The following is a 14,288-nucleotide window of genomic DNA, read 5'->3' on the forward strand; positions in this document are numbered from 1 at the left end:
TTGAAGCCAGGAAATGCGTCTTCTTCTCTCTTACCATTCCTCTCTTACCATTTACCTTCCCTTGGAGAATCAGCTGATGATTGTTGATGAGATGTTGAATAGTAAAAGAATACCAGACTATGTTAATTATATACCAAGTTCCATCCAAAGCCATTAGAAGGATATAAAATCTTATTGCACTATCATTTCCTAACGATTGCTTTGGCGCATGCTCCCATCGGTGGGGCGAGCATGGTATTTTAGTTACCACTTTTTAATTAAATTTATACTACAAGAATCTCTCTTCGGCGAGTATTGTAGTAAGAGCAACTTACTACAGGATGTTTATGTCGATCGAGATCTCTTCCGCTGATCGCATCATTCTTTCCAGCTATATTTTCCATCCAGAAAAGGGCATAAGTCACACTTTTTTAAAACTAAACATCAACTTTCCGTCAGATTGGTAATCTGTTATAATAACTAGCAATTTTATCAACTCTTGTGTTTCTTGAAAGGCGTGAGTGTAATATTATTGTCAAAAATGTAGAAGTTTTTTTATTCAAAGTTAATTAAATTTTTTTAACTTTAAATTTCAATTTTTAATCCATAATAGCATGCAGGAAAAGCAAACAAAAAAACGGAAGGTTGTGGGTGAGCACAGGCATTTCCAAGAAAAGTGGAAATTTGATTAGTTGTTCACTTTCGTCAAAGATAAAGCTGTACGTTTAATATGCTCAGAGACTGTGTCGACATTAAAAAAATAACATGAAAGGCGATACAAAACATGGACGACAATATAAAAACTTTACAGTACAACTCCGGATAGATAACTTTAATCAAATGGAGAAAAACTTGGGAAAACAACGGACGGTTTTTAAAAATCAAGCTGTTTTATCGAATACAATAGTAAAGACTAGTTTTGTTGTCAGTCAAATACTGACAAAAAAAAATGAAACCCTTTGCGGATCAGGAGATTATATAGGTCGGTTATATTTATTTGAGAAAAATGCGATAAGCAGCACTATGAACAGTGAAGAACAGGATAGTACCGACCTAAATGAATTATAATATGGTATATTTTATAAGAAATTATTTCTATAAATTTGTATTGTTATAAACAAAGCTTAATTTTATGTATTGATGATTTTGTGTAAGTTTAAATTACTTTAATCATATTTCTACAATGCATTTTCTATAAAATGTTCAAACAATAATTGGTTTGTATACAAAAACTAATTAATAATTGAGCGAACGGTAGGCACTTAAACATAAAAAATATATATTTAAATAATTTATAAAACCTTGAAGTAAAAATTAAAAGTTTATCTAGTCAACACTTACTTACATTATTATTTTCTCCTAAGAACTGATTTTTAAAGATATAGATATTGCAACAATAAGTGAAGTTTTCATAATAAGGCCACGTTTTTCTTAAAAAATTGAAGCAGTAGTTTGGTGTTGAACATATGTCGATAATCCCTACATCTGATTATGTAAGAAAATATTCCGGGTAAGCTCAGTGTTGAGAGAAAGTTGTCTTGGTATTACACTTCATCACTTTCTTCCTCTGAATCACTGTTCTCTACATTGATAATAATTTTATTTAAAACAGGAATGTTTTTAAGATATTCTTTTTCGATATTTTTTACGTGCTCTATTGCTTTCTTCCAGTTATCCTCAGAGATATTTTTAAATTCAGAATCTATTTGTTTCACGACAGTGTTGTAACATTTTGGCCTTACATTTTTTTGTCTCACATTATATTTCAGTTGAGACCATAACAACTATATTGGATTTAAAACGCAGTAATATGGTGGTAGTCTTAAAGTTATATGTCCATTTTTACTTGCTGCATCATCAATAATATATTCCTTTACAAATAATTTTGTATTAAGTACCTCTACTAATTGGTCTTTAGTGTACCAATCTTCAAAAAATAAATCTTGTGATAATAAAAAATCTTGCAATTCATCCTTTCTAGAGTATTTATTCTGAATTTTTTTAAGTTGTCTAGAATGATATGATACATTATCTAAAACAATAACACTGTTGTCTGCTAAATTTGGTAATAAGTTATTTTTAAACCACGATTCGAAAAGTTCACCCGTAATATCTTGATGATAGTCCAAACAACTTTCTTTAATGTCTTTTGCACCTAATAGTAAGCCATCGGTTACCCAACCGTCTTCCCCTCCACAATGTAAAATGCATATTCGTTTGCCCCTGGAAACTGGTACATTAACTTTGCACTTTACATTGTCATTACTCCAACCTTTTCCAATCGTTTCGTTAGTGTCAAACCACGTTTCATCTAAGTAATAAATTTTTCTTCCGCTATTTCTGTACTCGGTTATCTTTTCCAAATATTCATTACGCCATTTTATTAAACGGACACTTTCCATTATAGTATGTCGTTTATTGATTTATATTTAAAACCATTTGATAGTAAAAATGTTCTTAAAGTTTATTTACAACAATTAATAATATTTTAGATTTTAATTCAGCTAAAAGTTGGTTAAGTGTGGGTATATTACCTGCAAACATATTATAAATGGTTTCTGAAATGGGACCTAAAACATGTTGCTCAATAGATCGATATCGTCCAAAGTCACTCCTTTTTTGTCTATTTGTAATGCCCTCCTTTATAATTCGATATACAGTAGCACATGAAACTTTTGTTAAAACCGCAGTTTTTAAAACACTCGCGTGCCGTTCCAATTCTTCACATAATCCATTAAACACATTTAACACAATTTCTTTAGCGTCTTTCGATAAATATTTTTTTTTTTTTCTGGCTTTTTAATACTTCCTCTACTTGGTCCAGCATAATTTTCAGGATTATTTGGTGGTAGAATTTCCTCATTTTCTTCAACAATTTCTACTTCATTATTCTCAACAATGTCTAATGCACTATTCTCCCATGGATGCCACATTTTTATTTACTTAATATTTTCTGATAGCTAAATCGTCACTAATAGATGCGTGCTCTCTTTACAGAGTTTAAACTAAAAATTATGTGTATAACAATACCGAAAGCCACATCAGTTTTGTTATCGGTCGTTCAGAATTTCGTGGAAATTTAAAAACCTTGGTCAGCACAGAAGGGCTGTGACAAGAACCCGACAATTGAGTAAGAGGAGTCATAAACTCATAAACCTTTATTGATAGGTATAAAAAGGGGCTTACATCGGCAACTTTTAGCAGTAGCGTAAATAAAAATATTATTTTGATTAATTAGACCTAACAGTTATAATTATTTAAATATAATATATTTATAATTGTAGCTAATGAAATTATATTTTACAGTAATTATTTTTGCCTTTTTCTGAATACTATCCTGTAACACGGCAAAATATTAAAGAGGAACTATTAAAACAGATGTCATTGGTCTAAGCACATGGATATATTTTGTTCGGTATCACTCGTACACAAATTGGTCTATCTCTTTAAACTTCTCAATTATCTGTAACCGGCCTATACAACAATGTCCGACTACTTTTGCAAAATATTATTTTTTCTGATAAACATTAATTTATCAATATTCACTGTTCTTCTGTACTTTTCTTGTTTGTTTTTATTTTCCATTAAAATTTGTATAAAATCTTGACTTTTTTTTAATTTTATATTTTTTTATTCTATTGTGTATTATAAAAAAAAGTTTTTAAATTATTAAGAGGGGCCTCACATATAGTGTTACTTTATGTGCGGCCCGCCAAAAAATTTTAAAATGTAAATTGGCCCATTAATCAAAAAGGTTGCTCACCCCTGTTCTAATATACCATTTTGTTATTTATTTTAGGTGACCATGATGCAGTACTTGTGATATTATTAATTCCGAGAATGATCCAAAAGTTGGAAATCGTTCTGGGACAAGTAAAAGATAAATTTGGTGCTATTGAAAAGAAGGTTGATATGAATGCAGTTATGAAAGGCCATTCTATCAATCAGTATACTTTTAAATGTAGAATAAGCTTTTATGTTTATGCAATTCAGGTATGTACTAAAAATTTTTAGGGGATTATTATGGGCTTATAGTGATTTATTTGTTGTTTCCGTTCTTTATTGAATTTGTGGTTCTAAAATCTCGTTCTTTGGATTATTTTTTGTAACGTGAATTAAACTTACGGTTCGTTTTATTACCAATTTTATTTATCTCTGCAATTGCCTCATTTATTTCTAAAATATTACTCTAAAATAGGTATTTTTATAACTATGTATAAAATTTGGGATAATACAAGTAAACAGTGGAAATATCTTCGAAAAAGGTGAGTTCGCCTGGTCCACTAAAGTTCTGATAAAACATCGAATCCTCTAAACCGTCAGTGACTCATCTAAGAAACCTAGGGAAGGTAGATGTGTTCTTGTTTAATAAAGATGTCTTCCTCTAGCCATGTTCTGTATTTGTTTAAAGCCCAAACAAGCGGGATTATACACTTTTAATTTTCACGAAATTTTCAGCAAATACAGACATCCAAGGGGAAATTTTTCTCACGAACTGTTAGATGTAGGAAAATTCCGAGTATGGCAGAAGAACGAGCGGCCAATTTTATGTAGGAAATGTCTATTCGCTTGACTCTCGGACCAAAATTGACGCCAATATAGCCGATTAACCAAATTTGATAAAAATCCAAGGGTACCCCCTTGGATAATTTTTTCCAAATTTTACAAAAAAAAATTCTTTGTTTAATGTTTTAATACATGCACTTTGTCCAGCCTATTCCAAACATGTGTTTTTTTTATCCCTTAACCCCAGTTTGCCGGAAAAGAGGAAAAATCGAATTAAAAAATCTACAGTTTTTTCGATTTTCCGGCAAAACGGTGCATAATTTTTAGCCACATGTTTAGATTTTTTTAATCAGCAAGTCACCCTTAATCGAAATAATTCAAATTTCAAACAAAATATTCACTTTTAATTTTCACGAAATTTTCAGCAAATACAAACATTCAAGTGGCAATTTTTCTCACGAACCGTTAGATGTAGGAAAATTCTGAGTATGGCAGAAGAACGAGCGGCCAATTTTATGTAGGAAATGTCCATTCGCTTGACTCTCGGACCAAAATTGACGCCAATATAGCCGATTAACGAAATTTGATAAAAATCCAATGGTCTACAGTTTTTTCGATTTTCCGGCAAAACGGTGCATAATTTCTGGCCACGTGTTTAGATTTTTTTATTCAGTCACCCTTAATCGAAATAATTCAAATTTTAAACAAAATATACACTTTTAATTGTCTCGAAATTTTCAGCGAATCCAAGTGGAAATTTTTCTCACGAACAGTTAGATGTAGGAAAATTCTGAGTATGGCAGAAGAACGAGCGGCCAATTTTATGTACAGTAAGGAATCGGATACTTTATTGAGTACTGAGTACCGAGTACTGTGGCTATCAGATTTTTAATTAATAGTCGGTTTGTCAATCTTTATCTATGATTTTTTACTTATTTGTGTGTGTTTTGCGTATGTTTTTTTGTTTTATATTAAATATAATTATAATTAAATATAATTTTGGCAAACAAATAAAAACATTCTAGATAGGTATCACAAAAAATAGACCAAAAATTATTCTAATAAAAAAAAAGTTTTTAAATATATTATTTGGTATAAGTTTTTAGTATAATTAAAGTAATTATTTAGCTAATAACAAAACTTTCAGTATTCTACTATTGTCTAAAAAATAAAAAAACAGTTTAAATATTAAATGAACACTAAAAATAAAAATTAAGTGTAAATAAAATAAAAAAACATTCTAGAATATATCACAAAAAAATAAAACAAAAACTATCTTAAGAATAAAAACTGTTTAAAAATATAATTTTGTTAAAGTTTTTTTGTAATAGTTGGTTTCGACGATCGTTCGTTAATTGACCTGCCTTCGAGAAGACTCTTTCAGATGGAACCGAGGTCCCAGGAACAGATAAATTCCGAATCACCCGAACATTACTGTAATTTCCGACCGTTCTATATTCGGCAGGTATTCAGTTAATTCAGTACTGAGTACTCAATCGGTTTCCAGTTCGAGTACTCGATTACAATTGATTCTGTAAGGAATCGGATACTACTCGATTCCAGTATTCGAATACTCCCATCTTTAATTTTATGTAGGAAATGTCCATTCGCTTGACTCTCGGACCAAAATTGACGCCAATATAGCCGATTAACGAAATTTGATAAAAATCCAATGGTCTACAGTTTTTTCGATTTTCCGGCAAAACGGTGCATAATTTCTGGCCACTTGTTTAGATTTTTGACAGCAAGTCACCCTTAATCGAAATAATTGAAATTTTAAACAAAATATATACAATTTACCTTCATGAAAGGGTTAAGTAGGAAAAAGGTTTTGTTTTTAATCAAACTAATAATTCAAAAGTGCTATGACCAACGCCAAGACGTTTTTGTATGCGTCGTAGATTATCATAAAGCTTTCGACAACACGATATCTTACTAAATAGACTATTCGAGATATGGATAGATTCTAAATGCATGAGAATTATTCAAGGACTGAATTGATAAGAAATAATAATTAAGAGAGATATGTCAAGGCTGCATACTGTCACCAGTATTTTTAATATATATATGGAAAATGTATTCCAAGATGGAAGAAGAGCAAAACTTTTTTCTCATTACCTGATCTGGCATGCATAGATTTCTACAGGTGTAAGTGGTGTTTTAGTTTTTCTGTCTAGTAATTTAGATACCATGCATCTTTTATTTTGGTTTGGTTTTGGTTTGAATTTTGCAATGGAGACCCCGAATACAAGCTAATAGAAACAGAAGTTGACTTCCGACAAGATGGATCGATGGCATAAAAAGAGTGACTTTCCAACCACATGTTTAACATTTACAAATGACGCAGTGTCACCGGTTCCCGAGGTATAACTCGGGAATTTAACTATTAAAATAATCAATATCTAAGAATATTATTAAAATTAGTTAGTGAAATTGTTTTTGTTTTAGTATATAAATGTTCGCATATAATCTTTCTAATAAGGCTTACTAACAAATATTTCTTCGTTTTAGATCATTCTCCATCAGTATTACTACGTACTTAATACATGTAAACCAGAAATCCTATTAAAAGTCGGTGCCACATATCCCGAAATGGCAGGCCAAGAAAAGATCATCGACGACTTCATAGAACTATTAAAAAGAGACCAACTAGACGAGAATATTTCCATGGAGACTTTAGAAAAATGCGTGAATTACTTCAATACTCTCTTTCCAGTTTTGTTCGGTGCAGACGCGAAATTAAATCACATGCAGTTGTTAACCGATAACGCTAAATGTCTGACAACACTTACGGATAGCTTTATCGTGGATTCGGCGGTTATCAAATGTTTGATGGAGGTGAGTACTACTTATTTATTCTATTCTAAAAAAAAATTTAAGTATTAGTAAAAATAATTAAGAGTTATTAATAATTAATAAGTACACTGTCAGTAGGTTGCTACAAATGTTCCAGGGAAGTGAAAAATGTACAAATGTAGTCTTTTGTCTAAATTTAGAACTGATAACTAAGTCCAAACCGATACATCTAATACCCTTTTATATTGTTTTGTATGAAATTTTACTGGAATTCCATCTTTTGTTGTTGAAAAGGAAAACAATACGTATGGAATTATAGAAGAAGATAGATAAGGTTATTTTACCCACAATATATAAGAACTGTTAAATAAATATCTACTACAGTGGAACTTGGTTATAGCGTCATTGAAGGATCCAGTAAAAAAATGACGCTATATCAGAGTGACGTTATAAGAGGTAGAAAAAAATGAAGTTTTAATGAGGCAAAATTTTATTACAGCATTATTTATCTGCATTTAGGATAAAAAAAATTAAGAAAAAAAAACATCATGTATATAAAACTTACATTTTTTATGAAAAAGTTCTCTAATGCTGAAAAAAGTCAGTTATTTTCTTCTGCCCAACCATTTCTGAAAAATAAAATTTTTCTGTAGTGTTCTTAATAATCTGAGCTGCTTCTTTGGTTGTTGTGGATGACTCCCTGAACTGGTAAAACCTGGATATGGTCTCAGCAACTCTCATTGCTTCTTGGATTGTAGGACAATCAACGCCGTCTTTTTCTTCATTATCTTCATCAACATCCATTTCCACATTTTGCACTTGTTCCACAATTTCTTTATCACTTAAAACTTGAAATGTTTCTACCTGACCGTCTACTAAAATGTAGGAGTCAAGATCAGTTCCAATCTCTCTCAAAATGGTTTACATTAATTTTTTGTTTCCACTCTGATAAAGGATCTTCGTCAACATCCTGAACATTGGGAGAAACTACAGTCAATTTAGCTTGACGAAAGCACTTACAAACTGTCACTGACGTACATGCACTCCACTTCTTCTTCTTCATGTGCCATCTCCTCTAAGAAGGTTGGCAACCATCATGGCAATTCGCACTTTCGATACCGCTGCTCTAAAGAGGTCAGCAGAAGTGCAGTTAAACCAAGCTCTCAAATTGTTTAACCAGGAGATGCGTCTTCTTCCGCGACTCCTTCTACCATGTATTCTTCCTTGCATTATGAATTGCAACAAGTTATAACGCTCGCCCCTCATGACATGTCCCAGATATTGCAGTTTTCTGACTTTAATTGTATTTAATGCACTCCACGCATTGCAATCGGCTCGAAGCTTTCGAAATGTGGTGTTATAGGCGCATCTTACGTATATCCTGGGTTGACAGAGTTACTAATGTGGAGGTCCTGCGTAGAATGGGGAAAGAATGTGAAATTCTCATGACCGTCAAAACTAAATAGTTGGAATATCTAGGACATGTAATGAGAAATCAAGAACGTTACGGCCTTCTCCAGCTGATTCTCCAAGGGAAGGTAAATGGTAACAGAGGACCGGGAAGGAAAATTTACGAAAGTGGTATAACACGACTACCACTGAACTGTTCCGCGCTGCAATAAACAAAGTAAAGATAGCCGTGATGATCGCCAACATACGGAACGGATAGGCACTTTAAGAAGAAGATGACGCATTGCCTAAAAACTGAACTGCATCAAGGATGGTAATGTTCACGGGTTCCCCATTGTCCATACAAAAAATCATCCTTTTCAAAACCTGTTTCCGATAATGGCACTTTAAACTCTTATGACTCCTTGGTCCATAGGCTGCAAGACACTCGTGCAGTTGGTTGGTAAGAAAACTAGGTTGATATTGGTCAAATTAAGCTTGGGATGGGCTGCACAGTTGTCAACTAATAGAAGAATTTTTCTTTTTTTGAGGAGAGTCCTTGTCCTAGTTCTCAATTCTTCTTCAAAAATAGCAGAAATCAACCACGCTTTTTTGCTGGCTGTGTAGTTTACAGGCAGTGTTTTTATGTTTTTGAAACATCTAGGATGTAAACTTTTCCCAATAACCAAAAGCTTTCTTTTCTCTTTACGTGTCATGTTTGCACAAACAAAAGCCGTGACTCTTTGTTTTGAAAGCTTTCCACCGACACATTTTTGATTTTTGAAATTTAAAGTTTTGTCTGGCGTTAATTTGTAAAAGACACCAGTTTTATCGCTATTGGAGATATCTTCATCCATGTATGGTTGCCTTAGGTGTGACCATGTGTTTTGTAACCAATCACCTGTCACATTCTCGTCCAAACATTTTGTCTCTCCAACAATTTTCGCGAAGGAAATTGAGTGCGGGGCTTTAAACCGATCTAGCCAGCCCTTAGAGTATGTAAAATCTTCACCAAACAGTTTTCCGAACTATGTAGCTTTCTCTTCTAGTATACAGCCAACCACTGGGATTTTTCCTTTTTCATTTTCAAATATAAAGTATACCAATCTTGGACAATTTCGATTTTATAATGGTGTGTTTGAAAATTTTCTTTAGTTGGTTTGTGGCTCGAAGCACGGACCTAATAAACTTCTCACTTCAAAGTGAGTATGCCAATCCGCTGTGGTATCGAGCTGAATGTACATAATTAGAATATTGTAAATAATACATTGCATTTACTTTTGTAATAAATTGGTTATAATTCTTGTTTATTTATTAGAGCTCAAAAGGTGATATGGAACTTCTCTGTCAACATGTAGTCACCTCATCAGAAACGCTGCTGCAACAATTAAAATTAATAAAGAGACGATTGCCTATGGATACTAATATTTCCAATTTGGGACTGAACAAAGAAGTTCATGAAAACCTATTCCAGTGCTACCAACATGCTTTAAAAATATCTAAAACGCTGAATGATGTAGTAAGGACTACCATCCAGACTATCGTAGCTAGTGGAGGTAAATTTGAAAATTTTTGATTTAATAACATTTGCTTAATATAGAAATCCTATTAGAAAAAAAAATAATAAAGTAGAAACCCAAGACTATTTGGCAAGTTAATAACTCCAATATTTGTTCTTTTTTATTCTTCTTGGCCAGTCAATTTTTCTATTATTTTTAGATTATGTTGCAAAAGCGGTTTTAAATGTGATGGTTTGGATGCGTTATATGTGAATATAACGCTTATAGAACGCCAATGCTGATAATAATTGTTGCGAAATTCATATACAAACTTGTTCTACTCATCTCTCGTCCCTGTTCATTTAATAATAGTTATTTTTCGGATCGAATGACGCATAATTTTTTATTTATTTTTTAATAGTATCGTAAATTTGATATATAAATAAATATAAATTTTATATATTATAAAATAAGTTAATAAAATATATATATAAGCGGGGATCCTACAGCTTCTGCCGCTTCCCGCATTTCGATCGCCATCTTTTTCTATCTCTATAGGTGTCTTCATCAATGGCTCTGTCTTTCATGGTTTCCATAACACCTTGTATCCAAGACTTGGCTGGTCTTCCTCGTTTCCTTCTATTACTTGGATTGTATTCCATAGCTCTTTTTGGCCATCTGTTGTCGTCCATCCTCTGTACGTGTCCATACCATATTAACTGTCTAGTTTCTATTCTTTCAGAAGTTGTATGTACTCTATCTGTTTTTCTTCTAATTTCAGAATTAGGTATACGTTCTAATCTTGATATACGGCAAGCTCTTCTCAGGTAGTCCATTTCAACCGTGTCAACTTTTTCTTTCCTTTTACTGTCATTTGCCAACATTCTGCTCCATATGTAAGAATGGGCTTTACAATTACTTTGTAGATAGTCATTTTAGTTCTCATAGTAGCTTTGTTGGACCAAAGTATCGAAATCAGAATTTGAACACTCTTCCTGCCTTGTTCCTATAGTCTATATCTCGTTCCGTTGTTCCTTTACTGCAGATAATACTTCCCAAATATTTGTATTCGTAGCACCTTTTCATTTGTCTAATTTCCAAATCCGGGTCTTCGTCTTCACTGCCTATTCGCATATATTCTGTTTTAGACATATTCATACTCATCCCCCATTTTTCGTATTCATCTTTGAGCTTTCTAAGCATATAATCTGCATCTTCTTCACAGCTTGCAATTAGTACTTGATCATCTGCAAAGAACAGCGTTGTCAGATAATGGTTGTTAAGCTTCAACCCCATTCCCGCACATTTTTGTCTCCACTGGTGCAGTGCTTCTTGGATATATATTTTGAATAGGGTGGGGGAAAGACAGCATCCTTGTCTCAAGCCTTTCGTTACTGTAAATACCCTTGAGAAAGTATTTCCTGTTTTTACAGTGCTTTGATTGCATTTATAGATGTTCAGTATTGCTTTTAGATATGTTTTACTAACGTCCGTTTTCGTCAAGACACTAAGTAAGAGTTTTAAAGGAACTGTATCATAAGCCTTCTCCAGATCTATAAATACCAGATGCGTAGGGAGGTTTCAAGCTGTTCGTTTTTCAATTACTTGTTGAAGGGTAAATGTGTTGTCCACGCACGATCTTCCTGCTCTGAAGCCGCTTTGTTCTTCAATTTCTTTATACTCCTCTTCTATTCTTCTTTTCAATATACGACCATATAACCTTCCCAGCGAGCTAGTTACGCTAATGCCTCTATAATTTCCGCATTCTTTTCTGTCTCCCTTTTTATAAATGGGGCTAATGTGGGCCAAATTCCAATCGTCTGGAATCGTTTGGCCTTCAATTAAGCATTTATTAAAAATATTCACTAAGCTTTCCAAAAGAGCATCCGGTCCATGTTTCACCAACTCGATGGGAATGTCTCCAGGCCCGGGTGTTTTTCCATTTTTCATTTGTTTCAATTCTTTTTTCAGTTCTTCTTTGTTTATCTTATGCACCTCTGAGTTTTCTGTCATTGAGATATGGTCAGGTCTTTCCATAAATTCGTGCCTACTTTCTGTTAATAGCGTTTCGTAATATTTTTCCCACTTTTTATTTTGAATCAGGTTTATATTTCCCTCATCTTTTCTTTCTTTTCTAATACTTTTTATTATTTAAATTAAATTATTTAAATTAATAAAAACTTCTCTTAAATAATATGTTAAATTTGATTCCGCTAATATAAGTTTACGTAAAACTGTAATCTGAATTGAATTATTCTTTAAATATAATATGTTTTTTTAATAAAATCCTTTATAAAAAGGTATATAAAAACCCAGTCGGGCTATGTTAAATAGACAAAACGTTTTCGGAATAAGTATTCCATCATCAGTGTCAGGTTAATACATTAATGTAGCCACTAAATATGGGGGTAAAAACCCTTTAAAAATTACTAAATGAAATTTAGTTTACATTATGTCTTGTTTAAAATTAAGATGGTAAAGTTACCGTTGGATTGGTAACATGGCGACATATGACTCTACATTAAGTTGCAACTTAATGTAGACTAGATAAAGATTGATATGATGATCGCCATCATTATTCACGGATGGGCACATCAAGAAGAAGACTGAGGTGACCACCTTATCACCCGGATCTTAATCCAGTTGAACCTGTTTGGGCTTCGCTTAAATATGTTGGTAGTAAGAATACCACTTTTTTATTATCAAATGTTGGAAATCGCTTGCAATATGCTCTCAAATTTGACAAAGAACCTCTTGGAATCAACTATCGATACAGCAATAGATCATATTATTATCAATCTTCAAAATGACGACTCAAACGATCATTTGATTGGTAGTTGTGAAAGTGAAAATAATGAAATCGATGTTAATGATTCATAGAAATCGATTGTAAACTAGTATTTTTACATACCAAAGTGAAAAATATAATTCTTTTGTTATACGAGTTTTAAACCGTAAATTTATATGGAGTAGTTCAAATATTAGATATTAATTACTGTTTTATTGGTGATATTCGCTCCGTGCGTGACTGACGCGACACCTACCGCTTTCATCTGACAGTTTTGGACCTCCCAATTTGACGTTAAACATATGATAAATACATATGAAATTGAAAATTATTAATAATTAGTTTTTTAATTATATTTTTCCAGTTTACGTATGAATGAATTAAGAACTGGGTATTAGTTTTTTAATTATATTTTTTCAGTTTACGTATGAATGAATTAAGAACTGGGTTTCTAAAAATTCATCATAATTTATGTTTTCAACCCCAAACGGAAAACAAGGTGAAAAATATAGTACTTGCAAATCACATTTGTCATGTAGAAGAGTATGTAATTAAAAACAATAATAGTAAAAGTTATGAAAGAAAATCTTAAGTTATCAGGTAGGCTGCAGTTAGCTTGAAGCTTTATGAGACGTCATTAATGGTATATTATTTAAATTTTTAAAAAATATATACATAAAAGTAGAAAAATCATATAAAAAGTATTCCAATCTATTATTCTAGCTTGATGATATTCGTCTAGTGATTAAGACATGTCGTACCTGTGTTTATAACAAAAGCGAAATATGCAAACGCATTGCTGGTTTACCTTATGTATTTTATTGCCATTACAGGGAAAAATAGTAGGAATATAATTCATTTTCAGATTTTTTATTGCCGACGAAATGAGCGCTGCATAATTCGATCATAAAGTTTTGAAGTCCAATCTGAACCGTCAACAGAAAAAATAAAAAACAACTGTTAGATAAATACACCTATTTCAATTGCATAAAAATGAGGTTATGTGATATTTACTTTTTCATATTAATAGCACGAATCCATCTTCATATTTCCTATAATTTATGTAATCTTTGGAAACTTATAAAAATACTATAAACTTAAAAAAACCTATAAAAACTGAACTCAATATTTTTGCTTTTATAAGAACAATTAAATACGCAACATTTATTTACACCCACTTTTGATAAAATTAATGTGTAAAAAGATATCCAATTTTGTCATATTTCGCTGCTAGGCACGCTGGCATCATTTCAAGGTAGCCCCACGATGGTTACGCACGGAGCGAATACTACGAAAACAATTATAGAAATCACACAAAAACTTACAAGTTA

General features: G+C 32.2%; 1 protein-coding gene across 3 annotated transcripts in view; it reads left to right on the top strand.

Moving 5' to 3' along the window:
- The window catches only part of DCTN1-p150 (dynactin subunit 1), a 53,476-nt gene that overhangs the window by 29,039 nt on the left and 10,149 nt on the right, over positions 1-14,288 (top strand). For all 3 annotated transcript variants that reach the window (XM_072529296.1, XM_072529297.1, XM_072529298.1), the window contains 3 exons: positions 3,779-3,972; positions 6,997-7,323; positions 9,989-10,226. In XM_072529296.1, coding sequence (XP_072385397.1) covers positions 3,779-3,972; positions 6,997-7,323; positions 9,989-10,226 — 759 coding nt within the window. The remainder of the gene's footprint in view (positions 1-3,778; positions 3,973-6,996; positions 7,324-9,988; positions 10,227-14,288) is intronic.

The sequence above is a fragment of the Diabrotica undecimpunctata genome, chromosome 4 (genome assembly GCF_040954645.1).
Source record: "Diabrotica undecimpunctata isolate CICGRU chromosome 4, icDiaUnde3, whole genome shotgun sequence".
NCBI lineage: Eukaryota > Metazoa > Arthropoda > Insecta > Coleoptera > Chrysomelidae > Diabrotica > Diabrotica undecimpunctata.